Source organism: Bufo gargarizans, chromosome 10, assembly GCF_014858855.1.
Source record: "Bufo gargarizans isolate SCDJY-AF-19 chromosome 10, ASM1485885v1, whole genome shotgun sequence".
Classification (NCBI taxonomy): Eukaryota; Metazoa; Chordata; class Amphibia; order Anura; family Bufonidae; genus Bufo; species Bufo gargarizans.
This window is the reverse complement of record NC_058089.1, coordinates 31,096,640-31,117,160: the sequence shown is the minus strand read 5'-3', so window position 1 is coordinate 31,117,160 and position 20,521 is coordinate 31,096,640. Positions and strand designations below refer to the sequence as shown.

Sequence of the window (20,521 nt, the reverse complement as noted above, 5' to 3'; positions counted from 1 at the left end):
CCTGCAGGGGCACGCTCAGGATTTTGGCCTTTCTGAAGGGTGCTGTATGCTTTTCTTTTTGTTTAACAGAAAGGGATTAGCTATGTATCTCGGTGCACTGCACAGTGATGTAGACGACAATAAATTACACCTGTAATACTGACGGCACAGTAGCTACAGAACGGATTAACTATGAATGTGGGTGCACAAGAACGTAATGCACACAGCCAAACACTCTCCCTGCAATCTCCAACTGATTTATCGCGATTAGTGACAAATAAATTCTTAACAAATCTTGTAGTGGAAATCAGCGGCTCACCTCTAGACTGAATGGATATGGGTGCTCACCTCTCGGTCCACCCGAACCGTACGGAAGACAGAAATAGTAATAACAAATAGAGGGGCACTCCGTATAAGGGAACAAGAGACGGCAATGTAAATATCACTATTTAATATAGCATCAAATATTCTAAAAAACATCCATAAAATACATCCATAAAATAAATAAAACAAACAAAGTGAAAAGGGGTCTATGAAATGGCCTACGATGGTAGAGGTTCAATAAAGTTCCAAACAGTTCATAAAGAATGAACACTCCCCATAGTGATCGTCATTCAGAGCAGATCTCAATGCTTTCAAAAGGAATCCAAGCAATACAATCTTGCAACTTCAGTAAGATGTTACTGATGTAATGAAGTGTCCAATTCCGGAGCTCAAATACAGAGGGACAGACAATTATGTCCAATTCTGGGAGGACTATCTATTCAAATGGATAGAAGATGGCAACAAAGTCTCTTACCCCGCTCTGTTACTGGACTCAGCGTGATGTATCAGAGAACAGCCGATCACCTACTCCAAACGCGGCGTCCCACGTGGTATGGAGTCTGAACGTGACGTCTCACGTGACTCCTCGGCTGTGGCGGTGATGACGTGATCCGTCTTTCTCAGGGGTATAATCTTAATACGAGATAGATGATATAGGTGAGATCAACCGCCGTTCTTTCTTCCTGATCACTTGTACTTCTTTGGAGGGAACGGCTCACTGTCCCAACTGGCCCAAACGCGTTTCAGGGTATACCACTGAGGAAGGGGTGTATACCCTGAAACGCGTTTGGGCCAGTTGGGACAGTGAGCTCCGGAATTGTACAGTGTATTTGAGCTCCGGAATTGGACACTTCATTACATCAGTAACATCTTACTGAAGTTGCAAGATTGTATTGCTTGGATTCCTTTTGAAAGCATTGAGATCTGCTCTGAATGACGATCACTATGGGGAGTGTTCATTCTTTATGAACTGTTTGGAACTTTATTGAACCTCTACCATCGTAGGCCATTTCATAGACCCCTTTCCACTTTGTTTGTTTTATTTATTTTACGGATGTATTTTATGGATGTTTTTTAGAATATTTGATGCTATATTAAATAGTGATATTTACATTGCCGTCTCTTGTTCCCTTATACGGAGTGCCCCTCTATTTGTTATTACTCTTAACAAATCTTGTCGAAGTTCGGCGAATTGGCCTAATTAAATTTTTCTAAACTTCGCTCATCTCTACTTATATTTCTTGTAATATTCATGGTTTACTGGCAGGAGATTCTTTGTGTCTTCACCTACAGTTTTTGCCAGAAAGGAAAATGGACCTGCACGAATAGTGGCTGCTATGGAACATGTACAATCTATGGAAATGGTCATTATATCTCGTTTGACAGTAAAATTTATGACTTTGATGGGAATTGTGAATTTGTGGCTGCCCAGGTAATTGACCCAATATTAATCACTGATGATCACCTAGCAAATACTTGAATGGTATAAAGAAAGAAAGCTCGCCAGATTATCTACTGATTTTAGGACATTTGCATTTAGTAGCATTGGAATTTAGTATAGATAGAAGCAGATGGAAGATAGTCTATTGTAGCTGTGCATGGGTTAAACGCATGATGAAGAATAGTGGAAGTGATTAGAAGTATATAGAGATATTAAAAGGGTTGCGCCAACTGGAGCACACCTTCTCAGGATGAAGCTGCATCAGCAGTCAGCAGATCGTATTGGGTTCTGGTGATCTCATGCAGAATCCCCCTGCGTTCTTGTGTTGGTAATGCTATATATGAAGTCTATATGTGTATAACCCTTACAATGAGTAATATTGTTGTGCCTTTAAAGGGAGAATATAGAAAAAATATCTAATAAACAACAATGTTCCTGTGACTTTTGCTACTTAGGCATCTCCAAATGTTTGCACTTTGTACTCATTTTTTGAAATATCTATATAATGTATTTACTGTGTGTGCAGTTTAATGTGTATTTTACTAGTTCATTATGTTTATTAATAGTCAAAATGTACGCCTATGCTTAAAATCCTAGGACTACTGTGAACCTGACCGCTCTGGTGGCAGCTTCAGTGTCCTCACTGAGAATATTCCATGTGGTACCACTGGAGTTACATGTTCAAAATCGGTCAAAGTCTTCCTAGGGGTATGTACGAATAGGTGAATTAAAGAAAGAAATGATTGCATACATAAGTACCACTCTGAGTTAATAAAACATTTTTTTTTACAAATTTCAGAATACTATGCTAAGATTATCAGAAAAACATATAGTGAAGACTGTTGGAGAAGGAGGAAAACATGTAGATTATCAAACCCGCGAAGTAGGCATTTATTTGGTCATTGAGGCAAGTAATGGCATTCTTCTAATTTGGGACAAGAAAACCACCATATTCATCAAAGTATCACCTGAATATAAGGTAAGAAGGTATCAGAACCCTTATCTGTGAATTTGGGTGCGAGGGTCATTATTTTTCTAAACTATGAATACAACACCAAAGGCTAAAAGCTGCTTTATAATTTTAAAGCTCTAATACTGACATTCAAGATAGCCAATACTGCATTCATCACCACATACTTTTAGATATATATTTTATTAAAATCTAATTTGAATTGCTGCGACGCTCGTCATGCAGATGTCTCAGGCAGATATACTGTATTGTAGAGATATATATAAATATATATATATATATATATATATATATATATATGTATATATATATCTACACACACACACACACACACACATTTTAGCCCTCTGCTGACCTAGATCATCACATAAAAAACAACTACCCCTTCATCATCATTTTGCATCTCCAGGAATAATATTAGAAAAAAAGAGTCCGTTTTTCTAACACAACAACGCCACTTTTGTCCATTGGCTATGTCGGTATTATTGCTCAATCTCATTTAAGTTAATGGTGACCGAGCTGCAAAAGAAGACACAACCCAAGGCAACAGTCCTTTAAACCTCCCCTCCTCCTCCCCTTGATCTCCAGGGATATAAGGTATTGACCTATAACACCTTAGAGCACCATAGGCACTTACATTAGCCTCTTCACTACCCTAGATCACCAGACACATGGTATTAACCCTTAAATCGCTCGCCAACTATGATCAACCTCTCATATCACTCCACGTAAAACATAAACTCATGATGTACTACATGTAGAGAATTGCTAGAAAAGTGAATATAATAGGAAAGGGGAGAAAAATCTTACCATCAATGACACCAATGCATTGGTACGACACCAATGACACCAATGCATTGTTATTAATAACTACTTAAATAATGTCATGTTTTCTCTAAAAAAAATTGATGTGTGCATCTTCCTCTAAATGTATGTACATTTAATCAATTTTTATATACTATCCCAAGAATTTATGTTCTTTTTTTCAAGTTTTTGATTCATTTATTATTTTTCTAGGGAAAACTGTGTGGTTTGTGTGGCAACTTTGATGACAATTCACAAAATGATTTTAAAACCAGACACATGATACAAGTCGTTGATGTTTTGGAATTTGGAAACAGCTGGAAAGTGGATGCCACGTGCCCTGATGCTACTGATGTACTCAACCCCTGCAGTCAAAATCCTCATCGACATTCCTGGGCTGAGAAACAGTGTGGTCTAATCAAAAGTCAAGTTTTTAAAATCTGTCATAGCAAGGTAGTAATTAGCAAATATATATGTTGCATCAAAGAACAAAAAAAAACAGATTGGGAAATTTACCAAACCAGCAACCAATCAGATTGATCAGATCTTTCATTTTCCAAAGGACCAAACCTCTAAAGAATGTAAAGTAGAATCTGAAGTCAGTTTTGCACCAGTTTTGATAAATCTCACCCATTGGTTCATTTGTATATAGGGAGAATATAAGGACTGATGTGGGCATTCATTGCCTCTGTGTCTCATTATCATCATTGATGGTCATTTGAAATGTGAATGATGCCAACAAGACTGCTTATGCATCCTAAAATGGCAAGACTTCAATCCTTAAGCCACAGGTTTTGGGTCAGAGGGGCATAAGGTTCTGTTTTCAATATCTGTTTCTGTTGCTGTTCCCCTCTCTCCTTCCATCATCAAATTTTGTTTGCCTCATTGGAGAGGTAGCCAGTCTAAAACTTAACTGACCCTTGATAGGCTGTCCCAAGAGTTCTAATTCCAGAGTGTCCCAATGTTGATCTGGCCTTTTTTTTAAAGTAGATCTTGAAGGTGCACTTGAATTTCTTTATCTTGCCACCTCGTGTTCTCTGGCCTTGACAAGGCTGAGAGCACAGGGCTTGTCTGAGAAGTCTTCAGTTGGGCATTTTGATGCAGTTACCAGTCCAGCAGAGTTGGTTTTGCAGGATCTTGGCCTTGATACTGGTCATATGTGTCTTAGTCTTCTGGTGGCTATGCTGATAAAAACTCTTGAAAAAATGTTTAGGTGACAGGTAACCAAGATCTCACTACCATACAGGAGTGTAGGGACAAATATGGACTTGTGGACGATTAGCTTGGTTTTTGTTTGGGAACTTCCACATGGTCAGGTTTCCTGATTTGAAAGCCAAATTCAGGAGTAGATCATAAAAGGAGAGAAGGTATAAAGGACAAATGCCACTTCTTTTTTTAAATGTACTCCTGGTTTTGGCTTCAAGAACGGAATCAAGAAACCTGATCTAGGAGGAAGCAGTGTAAGTTTGAAACTGGCGCATGTGCACTGCATATCTCTGTGCCTCTGCCCACAGTGGGCAGAACACTGTGCATGCCCAGGCCCAGCAGCGATGCGCGAACGGCCTATATGGAAATATGATGCCACAGGGTTGGCCTGAGCTTACTGAGGGGTGGAGTTAGGCGCGAGTAAGGCAGGGGAACTTGGGTACTTTTTAGAAAACTCTCCGCCCCTGGGCACTTGCGACGGATCATTAGCATATGATAAAAACGACTTTTTGGGCGATTTGAAGCATCTGAAAAACTAAACACAGGTAACATCTGTGTCATGTCTTTGTGCCCCACTAAACAATGTGATCTGTTTAAAACCGGTTAGGTAGGAGACAGACTCCCTTTAAGAGGTGATAATTCTGGCTCATTATCAAGGGTTCTAGAAGGAATCAAAGATAAATCTATGCCAGTCAGTTTGTTGGTGCTTGTCTAATGTGTGCCAGTTTTCTGGTGCACATGTTGTTAAATGAGTTGGCCAGAGGAGGTACCACCTGTGACCCACCTTTTTCCACTCATGCCACCCACTTTTTGTAAAAGTGATGAGGCAGGTGGCAAAAAGTAATACGTTTTGGTGCAATACAGCACAAACTGATGTGTAAAGGTGATCCATCCCCTCCCCTTATTATATTTGTGATCCTGCAAACTTTCTTTAAAGAAATATGTTGTGTGTTTCATGGATCGTATGCACATCCACATGAATTAATATTCTTCTAGGTTGATCCAATACCATTTTATGAGGCCTGTGTAAATGATGCCTGCTCATGTGACAGTGGTGGAGACTGTGAATGCTTCTGTACTGCAGTTGCTGCCTATGCTCAGGAATGTACCAAAGCAGAAGCCTGTGTCTACTGGAGAACACCAGACATATGCCGTGAGTTCAGTTAACATAATAAATCAAACCTACATGGGAAATTTAAAGGGACACCAAAGGAACTGTGCTATACCAAGTGCAGGCCCTAAGGGGGTGTAGAGTAAGAAACTGTGTTATGTCAAATGCTGGGCGTAAGAGGGTGTAGTGTAAGGAACTGTGCTATGCCACGTGAGGGCCTAAGGTTGAAGAGAATGACACAGATATTCCTCTGACATCTCCTGGCACTGACCCCATCTGACCCCATTTGACACTGTGTTTATATCTTGTGTTGGTTCTGACACATGTCTTTGTTTTGGACTGTGGCCTGATTTTGACTTAGCTATTGGACTCTGATCCGGTCCTGGTTTTGCCTGTCTGGTTCTCTTACTACTCTTTCACCCCACTGGGTTTAGGCCCTGCACTTAGTCAAGTCAGAGACTGTTGCCAAGTTGTGGGCCGACATTTAGGGCGGATCATGCAAGTAGGTAGGGAGGGTGGTGATGGTGGAGAACAAGGCTGCACTGATCCCTCCCCTACGTGACATATATGTTCAATAAAGATGTATTTAGACCTTTTTAAGCTCTCCTGTCCAGTTTTTGGTTTGATCTGTTGTCGGATGTAGCACAGAGGAATATCCTTTGGTTTTGTAAGCCCTATTTTTTTTCAATAAAGTACAGTATAATTGTTTATATAAAATGGAATTATACTAAGGCTACTTTCCGTCATAGGATCTCAATGCCGGAGGAAAAGGCTTCAGTTTTGTCCCCGTTCATTGTCAATGGGGATAAAACTGAACTGAGTGCACGAGAATACATTCCATTCCATTTGGTTGCGTTCCCATGCCGGACAGAATACCGCTACAAGCAGCATTTTTGAATGGATCATGGGATGCGGATGCGGAGCAAGACGGATCCTGCATGAAACACAATGTCAGTCAATGGTGCCGGATCAGTTTTCTTGAACACAAAAGAAAACGGATCCAGCAATTGACTTACAGTGGTTTTAGTGCCGTATCCGTCATGGCTATTTTGGAGATAATACAACCAGATCCGTTGTATTATCCTAATGGAAGTGTTTTTGATGACCCATTATTAATCCAGCAAAAACGCAGATGTGGAAGTAGCCTAACAGATATAAAGTGATGCTTAACATGCTAACATATATTGTTATGTAAAGGATAAGTACCTATGAAATTTCTATTTTATTATAGCCATATTTTGTGACTACTACAACCCTAAGGGTGAATGTGAGTGGCATTATCACCCATGTGGTAATCACAGTGTAAAAACGTGTCGTTCCATCAACAACATCTACACTAAAGTCACCATTACTTATCTGGAAGGTGAGTGACTACAGATAAATTATAATTAAATTTTTATATACACTATAGATTATTATCGTTATAACATAAGATTTCTGTATATCTGTATGAATTTGTTATTCATTTAGTTGTAATTTTATATTAATTGTTCAATTTAAACCCCTCTTCTTTAACATGCATTTGGTGGTTTAAGGTTGCTACCCAACTTGCCCAAAGGATAAACCTATTTTTGATGAGGCAAACAAGAAATGTGTGACCAAGGAGCAATGTGGTTGCTATGTTAATGAGGTTCACTACAAATCAGGAATAGAAGTGCCTCATTATATGAATTGTCATAAATGGTAAGAAATTAAACTTTTACATTGTTGTTGTTGACTGGGGCAGATGGAACACAATTTTATTTTTCAAGGAGTGTTCCAATATTAATAGTCAATTATAACATATGACTGTTTTCTCTCGTGTTAGTGTCTGCTCTTCAAATGGAAACATTGACTGTCAAAAACAAGGTATATTTCATATGTATTTCTAAAAAAATATTCTATTCATATATAATTATTCTGTAATTCTCATGATACATAGAATTAAAGGAACATTTCACAGAAATACTGATATATTATGCTATGTCCTTTTCATGACCTGAGGGAACAGTGGACAAAGAGTTTCAAAGAACACCAAGGGTGGAAGTGATGCAGTCCTTCTTCAGGCTCTGCACTAGATGATGATCAAGAATGTTATCTATCAAACACAAACAGGATGGGGTTGGGAAGGTTTAACTGGGAAAACCACTTCCCTGCTAAGGAAACGCTGAACACTAATTAATATATGGCACAAGATAAACTAAAACATCATTTTCTCAATTATGGCATTATAGGCATGCTTTTTATGATACTCAACTAGCAGTATGAGCGGTTTGGCATAGTTCACTGCCTGGTTCACTTTAGTGTCGTTTTTGACATTTTTCACACCTTTTTGGAATATTTTGTTTTAGAATTTTGTTAAAGTGGTTGTACAGGATTTTACTACTGATGACCTATCCTCAAGATCCTCTGATTCTGCAATCCATTGAACATTTCTTTCTCCTGACTCTTTGATCGTAGATGCCTCTGCTTGTTCCAGTACAACACCCATCACCACCACCTCTATTACCCCTGCGACCATCTCTCCAACTGCACCTACGATGGGTAAAACTACATTCTATTATTCTTGCTTTTATTTGTGATATGTTTACAATGTTCTTGAAGAGAACTTATCACTATGACAGATCTAGTAAAACAAGGACATCAGTACAAGGCATACTAATAGGTACAACTGTGCACACTAAACAGACCCCCCAAAGAGTCAAAGAGAAGGCACTGGAAAAAAAAAAATCTCATTCCATGTTCTTGTTCAAATGACCCTTCGAAGCCAGTCAGCAGCCATTTCAAAGGATCATGCGATACAGTTTGCAACTCCTACATCATAGGAGTTGTAGAGCGTACGTCACATAGTTACTATTTGTCCCTTTGAAGGGGTAATTATTAGATGAAATTATACCTCATACACAAAGCCAAATTAAGGCTCCTTAAAAATTTCAAGTTGCACAGAGCTGTAATCAGGTACCTATAGATATGGGCCCATATCACTCCTTCATTTTTCAATTTCATACGAATGCATAGTAAGGTTTTCTCTGACATTCCATAGGTAACCAACAGAAAAAGACTCTTACTATATTCTATTGGATGCCGTATTGTGGTGCATTGCTTATAGAGGAGAATACCTCCAGGGCTTGCTTGTGGGGTCACCATAGAACAGCATATAAAAGAGACATTGGGGGGAATTTATCACAAAGGGAATATTTGAAGTCAGGTTTTCTTGAGTCTGTGTTGCCGTACTTTATGCCACATTTATCAAATGTCGCATGTTGTTTTATAAACTTGTCTTTTCCTTAAACCTAACACTTTTGTCTAGAAATAAGTACTCCACCCTCCTACTGGAGTGAGATTGCGACTTTTGTTGCGACTTTAAAAAAAAGTCTCGATAAATCTGGAGTGAAACTCATTAATACCTACATACACCTACTTTTCCACCCACATTGCAAAACTGGAGTGAGTGGTGTAGATATTTAAAAGTTGCAATTTTTTGTGCAAGTGGAAACCCAATTTTGCGACTTTTGAAGCCAGAAATCTAGAGTGAAGGTATGATAAATCTGCCCCAGTGTCTAGAAGGTATTATTGTATCTAGAGATGAACAAAACCATTCTAAACAAATTGATTTGTTTCAGATTTCCCAGAAATTCGGATACCAGTTGAATCTTTTCCAATTCAATTTGGCTGCCGTCCGTTTAGCCATAGTTGTATATGTCACTGTCACTTTGACATTACCAATGCTATCTTGGCATTAAAAAATTTGAAAGGGGTCAGAAACAGTCATGGGAGACCTCAAAATGTCATTCACAACTTTCCAGGGCAATTGGGGTGCTTTCCTTTTGGGTTGAAATGTATTACTACCCAAAATTAATCTCCTAACCAGTTTGTTAGAATTGAACCCAAAACAAATTTTAACAATTTTTGCTTATTTTTAATTGTAGCTATTGATGGCATGAAACAGTACTGACCAATGTATTACACCACTTTTTTCACTTCTCATTATTTCCCATAAACCCTCTGGTGAGTCAAATATACTGATGTAGCAAGTGTTATTCGAACCGCTATTCTAATAAAAATGTTACCCATGAAATATGCTGCGGCAGTTTGCTAGATCGGTAGCGAATGATTCAGTTAGAAAGAAACGGCATGAAACAACTTACCTAAACAATATAGAATTATCTGATGTAGGAGACAAAAATGAAGATATGGTGAAATAAATTATTTAAAAATTTTGTTTTAGTCACTACTACGACTCCAGTGACCATTGGGACCCACCACTCTTCAACAAGTAAGTTGTTTTTTTATTAATATTTTTCAAGAACAATTCTAAACGGGTCCAGGTAAGGCCAACATTCAAATGATGAGTCGAACAGGATAATAACATAGATTGGTTTTGGACTTTATAGTGAAATTATAAGGCTGGTGAGTTGTAGGCAGCCTTTTTACCCTATAGGCTTTATTTTTTGATACATTATATGACTATTCATTTTTGGATGATTTGTCTGGACTCTGTATGTAACCCATGTACAGTTGATGTGTTGGAAAATAAACAGGGTCAAAAAGAAATCTTGTGTAATGGAGACAGGGTCTACATCAGTGTGTCTCTGCTTTTCTAAGACTGAAACCTCCTAGTCAAAAAATTTCAACCAAGTACCCCCAAAGCTATGGTCCTTCACAGTTCCATGAATAAATAAAAAAAATGGAAATCAGACATCATTGAGTATATGACAATCTTTAACAAAGCTAGAACCAGCCGTGTAGCTCACATGGATCTACAGCTTTCCATATTCTGCTCAGATTGCTCTGCTAGATTCTCTTTAGGCTGGCAGCTTAGAGGGCATGTCCTTTTTGGGGAAGGGGATCTCCCTTCTCTTACAGCTCTTTTCCTGTAACTGTAACAGCTTCTAACAGTAAATGTGGTGGCAGCTGAAAGAAGAAAGTGAGCATGTGCAACCACCTCACTGATATTACTTAGGAGAAATAATCAAAATAACAAACAGCAGGTGACACTATACAGATATGTTTTATTGAACAATTCAGTGGTTGTACCACATTTTTAATTACATGCAAACACAAAAGAACCCAGTTGCTGGTTTAAAAAAAAACATAAAATATTTTTTGTGTAATATACTGTATATATTAAGCTGACAGCATAAAGCACTGTGATATTCCCAGAAGCGTAAATACATGAAAATTGCAATCACAAATAATACAACAGTTTGTTTGTATTTGGTGCTGTCAAAAGTTTAGCATAGTCAAACCTGCTGTTAGATTCCACGTATTGTCGCTCAGTTAAGGCTGAGTTCACATCACCGTTTAGCTTTCCATTCTTCTGATCCGTCAGAAGAAGAGGAAAACCAAAACTGCGTGCAGGACTTTTTTCCATCTAAAAAAATGAATCTCAGATGGAAAAGGCCTCAAACGGATGACAACTGATGCAACAGGATCCATATTTTTTTTACAGGGTCCTGTTTTTCTTTTTCTCTCTTCTTCTGATGGATCAGAAGAACGGAAAGCTAAATGGTTATGTGAACTCAGCCTAATGTGGAGGCTCACCATTTCCCCTAATATATACCTTACATACAAAGCTTATTTAGTATTCCCATACAGTGCTCAATTAATACCCCCCAAACATTTATTACTTACTACCACCATCCAGGGCCCAGTTAATGCTGTATGCTACCAGTGCATTTAATGCCATGTCCACAGTACAATTAATGCCATATTTAGTTGCCAATTAATCACACAAAGCACATTTCAGGCCAGTCTTAGACAAACGTGCAGTTTGTGAAACAGGGTCTGTGTGAGAGTCACATTTCTTGGAACGTCCAACCCTGATCCCTGCATCATAGTGATTGTAGTGGTCTACCTGCATCTCCTGGACTTCCTGTAAAAATGGATCTGCTTTAATATATGTCACATCTTGTGTGTTCCCTTGTAGCTTGTGTTTATGAAAAAGTGTGCCAGTGGACCCAATGGCTTGATGTAAGTAAGCCAGGAGATGATGTGGGTAGTGGTGACTATGAAACATATGACGAGATAAGGAAACACCATGTGTTCTGTGAAGTCCCAGAACAGATTCAATGCAGGGCAGCAAATGCTCCCAATGTCAACTTGGATAACTTAAAACAGGTTGTACATTGCAATGTCTCATATGGACTCATCTGTAAGAACAGTGAGCAGAAGCTAGATGACAACCTTTGGCAAAAGTGTTTTAACTATGAAGTCCAAGTGGAGTGCTGTCAGTGGATATGTTCTGAATCCACCCCATTAACCACAACTCCTAGTGGCATCAGTACATCTACCACAATCCTGGAGACTACAACCAGAAGTCTAGATATAACTTCAGGATCTGCACTTTTTTCATTCTCCATTACGCCAGAGCTGGCAACGCAAGGTAAGAGTTGGTTTAGTTAGTAAAACTATTGTCCAAGAAAATAGATTAAAAGGTTAATGGGCAATTGGAATCTTTCAGCAGGTTGAAAAATTATTGTTTGCTGGTGGCAGATCGTGCCATGTATTCACTATCTGCTGCTGGCAAACTGTGATTCGGTATGGGAGCGAGCAATGGCATTAGTGATCACTTCTCCCCATACTGAGGAGGAGATTGCTGCATGTAATAGCAGAAGTCTCCTTCACTAACGAACAGGCGATTGCTGGGAAGGAACGCTAGCTTCTCGACAATCACCTTGAGACCCGCATATCTATTATAAGGCTTGCTGCTTCTGAGGATGTGCTACAGAGAGTCAAGCTACTTTCACACCAATGTTTTCCCTTCCCGGTATTGAGATCAGTCATAGGATCTCAATACTGGAGGAAAACACGTCGCCATTCATTGTCAATGGGGACAAAACTGAACTGAACGTTCCGTTTAGTTGTGTTTCCATTGTGAACTGAGAGCAAGGCAGGTGGTTTGGGCTCCGCTGGTACTTCAACAGCACTGCGAGTCTCTAACTTTGGTGGCAATATACACAGCCACAATGTCAGTTTGAGTTGGGGACACCCATACATCCGAATGAAATCTTGGCACAGAGCCTGAGCTGCTGACCCAGATGTCTAGTCCTTGGTGGCGGTCACCACCCCAAATTTGGAGAAGTGGTCCACCATTACGAGACAATACTGTTGGATGGGCCCACCATAACATAGTCTATCATGATGATTTCCAAAGGTTCCTGGGTCACTATGGTTTGCAGGGGAGATCTCTGTTCTATTTCCTTATGGATCTCTCAAGTTCAACAGTTTTGGCATATTTCTTCAACCATTTGACGGAGACCAGGGCAGTAAATCAGTCGCTGTAACCAACTAAAGGTCTTCTCGTGACCAAAATGTCCATTCTAATTATGAGCCTCAACCGCCAATGAGTGAGCCTAATACACTAAGCACCACAATTTGGTATCGAATGTCGATTTCAGAAGATAGATAGACCTTTCGGCATATCACTCCATCTTTCATCTCCAACTTCTCCCACTGACTCAGGAACTGTTAATATCTCACGTGTCAATCGTAGTAATGAGCGGCATAGGCAATATTCGAATTCGCAATATTTAGCAAATTTTTAGCTGAATATTCTCAATAAATTTGTGAATTAAAAAATTTGCAATGGCAAAATCAATGTAATATGCACATATTGCACGCACAATTTCATTAACTATAACAAACACAAAGGCTATATGCCAAAAGCTATGTATGTGCTAGCCAACAATCTATCCATGATACAGGTAGTCAGCATACCTTACAATGGCAGCCTTGTGTGCAATGAGACATTCAAGACTAGCTCTCATCTGACTGAGAGCCAGTAAGCTCCAACTCTGTTTCTCGGCCTTTATGGCTAAGATCATGTGTAGTATCTGTTCTAATCTGTCCGGTTGAGTTTACTCCCGGGATGTAGAGCAGAGAAACACTGTGTAGTACCCTTTCTTCAGTGTACCTCCTTGCACTGTACTCCGCCCATGGGGAGGGTTGTGGATGCCCAACCTATAGACGTTGAGCGGAACAGGGAACCACGGATCGAAGCCTTGAGGCCTTGACAATATGAGGAACGGTTACAGTCCACTCATCCCTTTCAGCCGGCTTCAGCTGCATCGGAGGTTACTTTCCTTACTTCCTCCAGAGTGACATAGATGTTAGCCAGCAGCCTTCCTGGGGTCAGGTCTACACTCTGGTCCTGGGTGTTTACACATCGGAGTGGTACTCTCCCATTGCGAACTACTGCCAAGGAATGGGCTACTAGTGAATCAACACCCCCTTCGGCTGCCTGCAGTGGTTCTACCAAGAGACTCACAGATTGAACATAACCCTGTTCAAGGGGACTATAGTAGAATATGATAATTTCAATAAGATTCACAGAAACACCAGTCTTCTAAAACATAACCTTTAATGATTCAATAATAAAAGCCAATACACCCTTATAGTGGTTCTACCAACACAGCTATGCCTTCTAGTTTCTAACAGGTGCCTACAGGCATGGACACTATCACCTCCCTACTGGCTGGCAATGTAACTTTTGTATGCAAAGGGACCAAAATTCGAGCCAGAGGACGCTGTGCATCCAAACTTTTCTGTAAGCCACATGTTGATCACCCAATATAACCAGATGAGGAGTGCCTGCCATATTTGAAAATGTATATTACATTAATCTGTGATTGGGTAAAATCACTATCAAGCAAGAGCACCCGTCCTTTGATACCAGGAAAGTGAGCCGCTATATTCTTTAATCAGATTCCACAACAGTTTCCACTTTTACTACGTCCGCTTGTGCAGTACGGACACTGAATGAACAATATTCACAAAACTATCCCTAACTGACCCTAACTTCACAGTTGGGTGCGCACTGCCCTTTTTCCAAGTGGTCCAGGTGGACCACTTACAGTCCGTAGAAGCGTGCGATGGCGCCCAATGTCGTTCCTTTCTTTGACAGCGAAGCGTCCTCTCCTCACGGTTATCACAATATCTGAAGCAATGAAATCCTCCTCAGCAGGCAGGGAAACCAAATGGATGCAATGGAGTCCAACAGCCGGGGTTTTGAAGTTACTGTCCGGTACTCAACAGCACTGCGAGTCTCTAACCTTGGTGGCAATACACACAGCCACAATGTCAGTTTCACTGATTAGCCACTGAGCACAGTCTCTTCAGCGTGCCTCCACTAGGCCTACTGTCTCTTTATACTCTGTCCACCTCTGGACTGAAATGCATACAGCTTGGCTGCACAGGAAAGTCCTCTAATAGCTCCACACACTCTCAACACAGCACAGACACCTGTCTTTTCTCTTGCCAAGATGGCTGCTGCTCCCTGTCTCGTCACTTCCTGCTTCTCTTCTCACACACTGCATAACAGGCAGCTGACATCATCATAGGGGCGTGTCACTCCAGCATCATATTACAATGGCTGCTGTCTTAAAGGACCAGAATCACAGAAACACATATATATTCAACTTTAACACAGTTTAAACAGACTAATGAAACTTGGGACATCATTGGGCTGTTTCTTACACCATACCGGACACAAAACCGCTGCAAGCATGGGAAGTGGAGCAAGACAGATCTGGCATGAAACACAATGTAAGTCAATAGTGCCAGATCCGTTTTCTCAGAAACAAAAAAAAAACGGATCCGCCCCCCCAATGGCTTTAGAGACTAATCCGTCATGGCTATTTTAGAGATAATACATCTGGATCAGTTCTTAATGGGCGCAGCCGGTTGTATTATCATGATGGAAGCGTTTTTACTCATCCATGACGGATCCAGATGTTAAAGTAGGCTAAGTCTACATGCACACATTGAGGATAGTGCATGATTTTTCTGCCCAGATTCTCATGAGGATAAAACGCACCGTAATACGGTACCAGTAAAGTAAATTAGGTTAGACAAATCTCACTTAGCTTTTTTATGTGTGGAAATTGACCTACTGTGTGGATTGTGAAATCTGCAGCATGTCAATTCTTTTTTCAATTTTTTGTTTGACGTTTTAATGCAAGAGTGAGATCTGCAGCAAATCCACGTGAATTCCGCATCAAAAACTATTAACACAAGCGGATTTTGGTACGGATTTGGTACGGGTCTGGTGTGGCAACGCACAGAAATCCACATGAAAACCACATAGATTTTCTGTTTTGAAACCATGACCTATGTGCAGGTAGCTTCAGGACCCATGCACACAACCGCCTGTGTTTTGTGGTCTGCAAAACACGGATGCCGCGTTCCTCAATTTGCTGAACGGAACGGCTCACCCATAATAGAAATGCCTATTCTTGTCCACAAAATGCGGGTCCACGGAACAGAGCAACAAATGGGGACAGCACACCGAGTGTTGTCCGCATCTTTTGCGGCCCCATTGATGTGAATGGGTCCGCATCCGAGCCGCAAAAAAGGACCTGCCAAAGGACCTGCGATATGCGTAATGACGTCACCACGTAGGAGAGCGCTGTGATGTCATTGAGCACATGGCAGGTCCTTTGGCCATATTGTTTTGCATTCTGTCTTAAGAATGCTATTATTTTCCGATATAACTATGTTATAACGAAAAATAATAAAATCATTTGAACACCGAACCCGGACTTCAGTGAAAAAGTCTGGGTTTGGGTCTGGGTATCCGAACTCGCAAAGTTCGGTACGAACCTGAACTTTACAGTTCGGGTTCTTTCATCCCTATCTTTATGATAAAGAATAGAAAAATGGAATTCACAACGATGGTTTAAACTCAGACTAATTCCTTATTCACACGTCAGTGTTCGGTCAGTGATTTCCATCAGTGAGTTTGAGCCAAAACCAGGTGCCTCTCTAAACATAGAGCTGGTGCAGATCTTTCCCTTATACTTTATGTCTTTGGAGGCTGTACGCCTGGTTCCGGCTCACAATCACTGATGGAAATCGCTGATCGAACACCGGCGACGTGAATAAGGCATAACTTGGGTTGTTTGTTGCTGTGTGAGATTTCAGGTGTTATAAAAACTATGTTATGTTGTTTTTATCTCTTGCAGCACAAAGTTGTACACCTGTTTGTTCATGGTCGGAATGGTTTAGTGTGAGTTACCCTACATATGAATCAGGAGGGGATTACGAAACGTACGATAATATCAGACAGGCTGGACATGATGTCTGCGAGAGGCCACTGCACATTTCCTGCAGGGCAAGACATTGGCCAAATAAAGCACTAGATGAGCTGCAGCAGAAGCTGACCTGTGACGTCTCCTATGGGCTTATCTGTAATAACAAAGAACAGAACACGGCACCAGTGTGTTTTGACTATGAGGTCCGTGTCCACTGCTGTAGAGTGCCAGATAGGTGCTTACATACAACTCCTGAAAGCTCAGGACACAAGTCCAGCACTTCATTAACCACCACTACTAGCAGTCCTGGGACAAACACAAACACAACATGGACATCAAAGACCACAAAGCTCAGTGAGACAAGTTCTCAGACTTCTATCTCCACTCCAAACAAAGAGACTTCTACTTCAACACATGTGACCTCTTCCCCAACTACAAGTAAGTAGAGAATAAGTTCTGAAATATATCTGTCATACACTAACATATATGAAGTAATGAAAATCAAGTCAAATAATATTTTTAGATCACCGAAGACTAAGTGTTGATGGTCATTCACCAATAAGTGTAAATGTGCACACCTGTTCACTTTCAAGTAATCCCTACCAGATGACATCAGCAAGGACATACATACCATAACCTGCTATGGGGCTGTTACAGATACAGACCCCCCTGGTTGGTCTCATGCCTTTTGCTACTGGGTGGTGAGAATCTAAAGAGGAACTGGGTCATGGAAAGAGTATGCAGGGTATATAAACGCCAAGTCCCTTTGTCACGGATAGAAAAACACAGCACCATAGCGATCCATCATTGATAATGATATGCCAACGGCAAGAAGTCTTACTGTAATCAACCCTCACCTTCAAGAGAGCCAGTACATGCACGTTAGCCAGTGTAGGTAACGCTAAATAGATAGATAGACAGATATGAGATATAGAGATAAATAAATAGATAGACTCATGAAAAGTTGTCTTATATAATTAAAGTCTAACATTTTTGGATTTTTGGGATTTCCCCTGCTGTATGAAAAGGGAAGGTCAGTACAAAACCTGAAGAGGATTTACTTAAATAAAACAGGAATAAAAAATATAGGGAGGTAAAGCGAGATCAGATGGTTTTCTGCACAAGTTATAGTGCTGACTATAATGGAATAGCAGTAAGTCCAATAGGTTGGCACTGCAGGTAAATACTTTGTGGTGCTCGCGTCCTAGGATTGGCATCCCACGAAACAAAAGCAATAAAGGACCGGCACTCACTATAAATTGTCTGCAAAAAGTTCTTGTTTATTGTCACCTAATCCTGTGACGCGTTTCGACACTCGCAGGTGTCTTTATCAAACAGTTTGCGTCACAGGATTAGGTGACAATAAACAAGAACTTTTTGCAGACAATTTATAGAGAGTGCCGGTCCTTTCTTGCTTTTGTATAATAGAATAGCAAAGGTATTACTTGAAGTTATTCACAATGCTAAAGAACCAGGAAAATTCACAGTTCAAACTGTGGCAGACAAAAAACGCACCCTAAACGCATGATTGTGCATGCGGTAACCGATTGCATGCATTTCCTAACTGCATCATGACTACATCAAAACCGCACCGGGTGGGTATGCCCTTATGTGTTTTCTTTTTGACTTTTTGGAATTTTTTGACAGAGGTGCCAATGATAAACACATTTCATGTGAACAGATACCGATAATCATGCGTGTATCTCTCTTAAAGAGTTCGCATGGGGTTAAGTATGTTAATAAAATCTGATTGGCACCTTGTGCAGTAGAAGAGAAAACCATTATTCCACGAGTAAGGACAAGCTGTTCTATGCCCGTACGTTTTTACCTATTTGTACAAGATGTTTGTAATCTTTCTATAAAGGATAAAGGATAAACTGTTTTATGGCGTGCTGGAGAATCACCTTCACTATATTAGATTTTACCACTGTATGGAAAGGTCACTTGACCTACAATCCAGATTAAGTACTTAAAGGGGTCTTCTCACTTCTGCAAATAGCATTTATTGCATAGAGGAGGTTACTACAAGCAGCTTACTAATGTATTGTGATTGTCCATATTGCCTCCTTCGCTGTCTGGATTCATTTTTCCATCACATTATACACTGCTCATTTCCGTGGTTATGACCACCCTGCAATCCATCAGTGGTGGTCGTGCTCGAATACCACAGGATAAGACGCTGATGTCTCTGGTGGCCTGGAACGTGGTACCGCACATAGGCTAATCAGATTTCTTATAGTCTGCAAGCACGACCACCGCTACTCGATTGCAGGGTGGACGTAACCTCTGGGAACCAGCAGTGTCTAATGTGATGGAAAAATCAACCCAGCCAGCAAAGGAGGCAATATGGACAATCACAATACATTAGTACGTGGCTTGTATTAACTTTCTCTACATAATTAATGCTATTTTTCTGAAGTGAGAGGACCCCTTTAACGTGGCACTATAAAAGAAAACTAAAAGTGGCCCTATGTTGTAGGTGGGTCCAAATTGACAACATAAGTAGACAGGACCAACGTAAGTAGGTGCTGCAATACTCAGCAGAACCAAATACCACAGTACAGCATAAGACACTGCTGCCCTCACCACAGTATTGAACTGCATCGCAGTGATGAGGACGACCATACAGTTGAATACAGGAGGTCACAGCCAGATGCATACGTCCTGATGGTCCTAGCATTACAAAATGTTGAGGGCATCAGATCACTATGTACTGAGCCGGCGGCCATGTGGAGGGCTTGGATGGCCTCCTGGGCATCGGCCCGTCGGGAAATTTCCCTGTAGGGTCTATGGCCTGTCCACCCCTGCCTATGATCAAGGTGGATGATTCAGAGGAAGCAATTTCAGATAACTTTCCATGGCTAAAAGACGCAATAAATGAAAAGAATTGAAGTCCTTCACTTAGAGCAGGTGTCTGCAACCTATGGCCAAGTTTGCACAGTTGGTAGATCTCCAGCTTGCTGCATCACTGGAAGGAAGAATACGGAAAAGGTTTCCTGTTTCAGGTTGTAATGCTCCAGACTGGTGAATACAGAGTGATATAAACTCATGTAATAAGAGCTCACACTGTTAAACTGGTTTTCCTATTAAGGCTACTTTCACACTAGCGTTTTTCTTTTCCGGCATAGAGTTCCGTCACAGGGGCTCAATACCGGAAAAGAACTGATCAGGAATTTCCCCATGCATTCTGAATGGAGAGTAATCCGTTCAGGATGCATCAGGATGTCTTCAGTTTAGTCGCTTTGACTGATCAGGCAAAAGAGAAAACCGCAGCATGCTACGGTTTTATCTCCGGCGAAAAAAACTGAAGACATGCCTGAATGCCGGATCCGGCATTTTTCCCCATAGGAATGTATTAGTGCCGGATCTGGGATTCAAAATACCGGAAGGCCGGATCCGTCCTTCCGATTTGCGCATGCGCAGACCGGTAAAAATGTGAAAAAAGATACAAGACGGATCCGTCTGTCCTCATGACAAGCGGAGAGATGGATTCGTTCTTGCAATGTATTTGTGAGACGGATCCGCATCCGGATGCGTCTCACAAATGCTTTCAGTCACATCCAGATCGGCGCATCCGGCAGGCAGTTCCGATGACGGAACTGTGCGCCGGATTACACTGCCGCAAGTGTGAAAGTAGCCTAAGCTACATAGTGGTACATTGCTGCAGTTTGTAA

At 40.7% G+C, this 20,521-nt stretch overlaps 1 protein-coding gene and 1 pseudogene across 1 annotated transcript in view; both read left to right on the top strand.

Moving 5' to 3' along the window:
- Positions 1 to 20,521, top strand: part of LOC122920032 (mucin-2-like) — an 89,379-nt gene that overhangs the window by 45,652 nt on the left and 23,206 nt on the right. Inside the window, exons 21-30 of the mRNA XM_044269242.1 lie at positions 1,597 to 1,735; positions 2,342 to 2,452; positions 2,544 to 2,723; positions 3,732 to 3,971; positions 5,721 to 5,877; positions 7,067 to 7,198; positions 7,371 to 7,518; positions 7,643 to 7,683; positions 11,744 to 12,199; positions 16,779 to 17,285. Coding sequence (XP_044125177.1) covers positions 1,597 to 1,735; positions 2,342 to 2,452; positions 2,544 to 2,723; positions 3,732 to 3,971; positions 5,721 to 5,877; positions 7,067 to 7,198; positions 7,371 to 7,518; positions 7,643 to 7,683; positions 11,744 to 12,199; positions 16,779 to 17,285 — 2,111 coding nt within the window. The remainder of the gene's footprint in view (positions 1 to 1,596; positions 1,736 to 2,341; positions 2,453 to 2,543; positions 2,724 to 3,731; positions 3,972 to 5,720; positions 5,878 to 7,066; positions 7,199 to 7,370; positions 7,519 to 7,642; positions 7,684 to 11,743; positions 12,200 to 16,778; positions 17,286 to 20,521) is intronic.
- Positions 13,610 to 13,718, top strand: LOC122921160 (annotated as a pseudogene).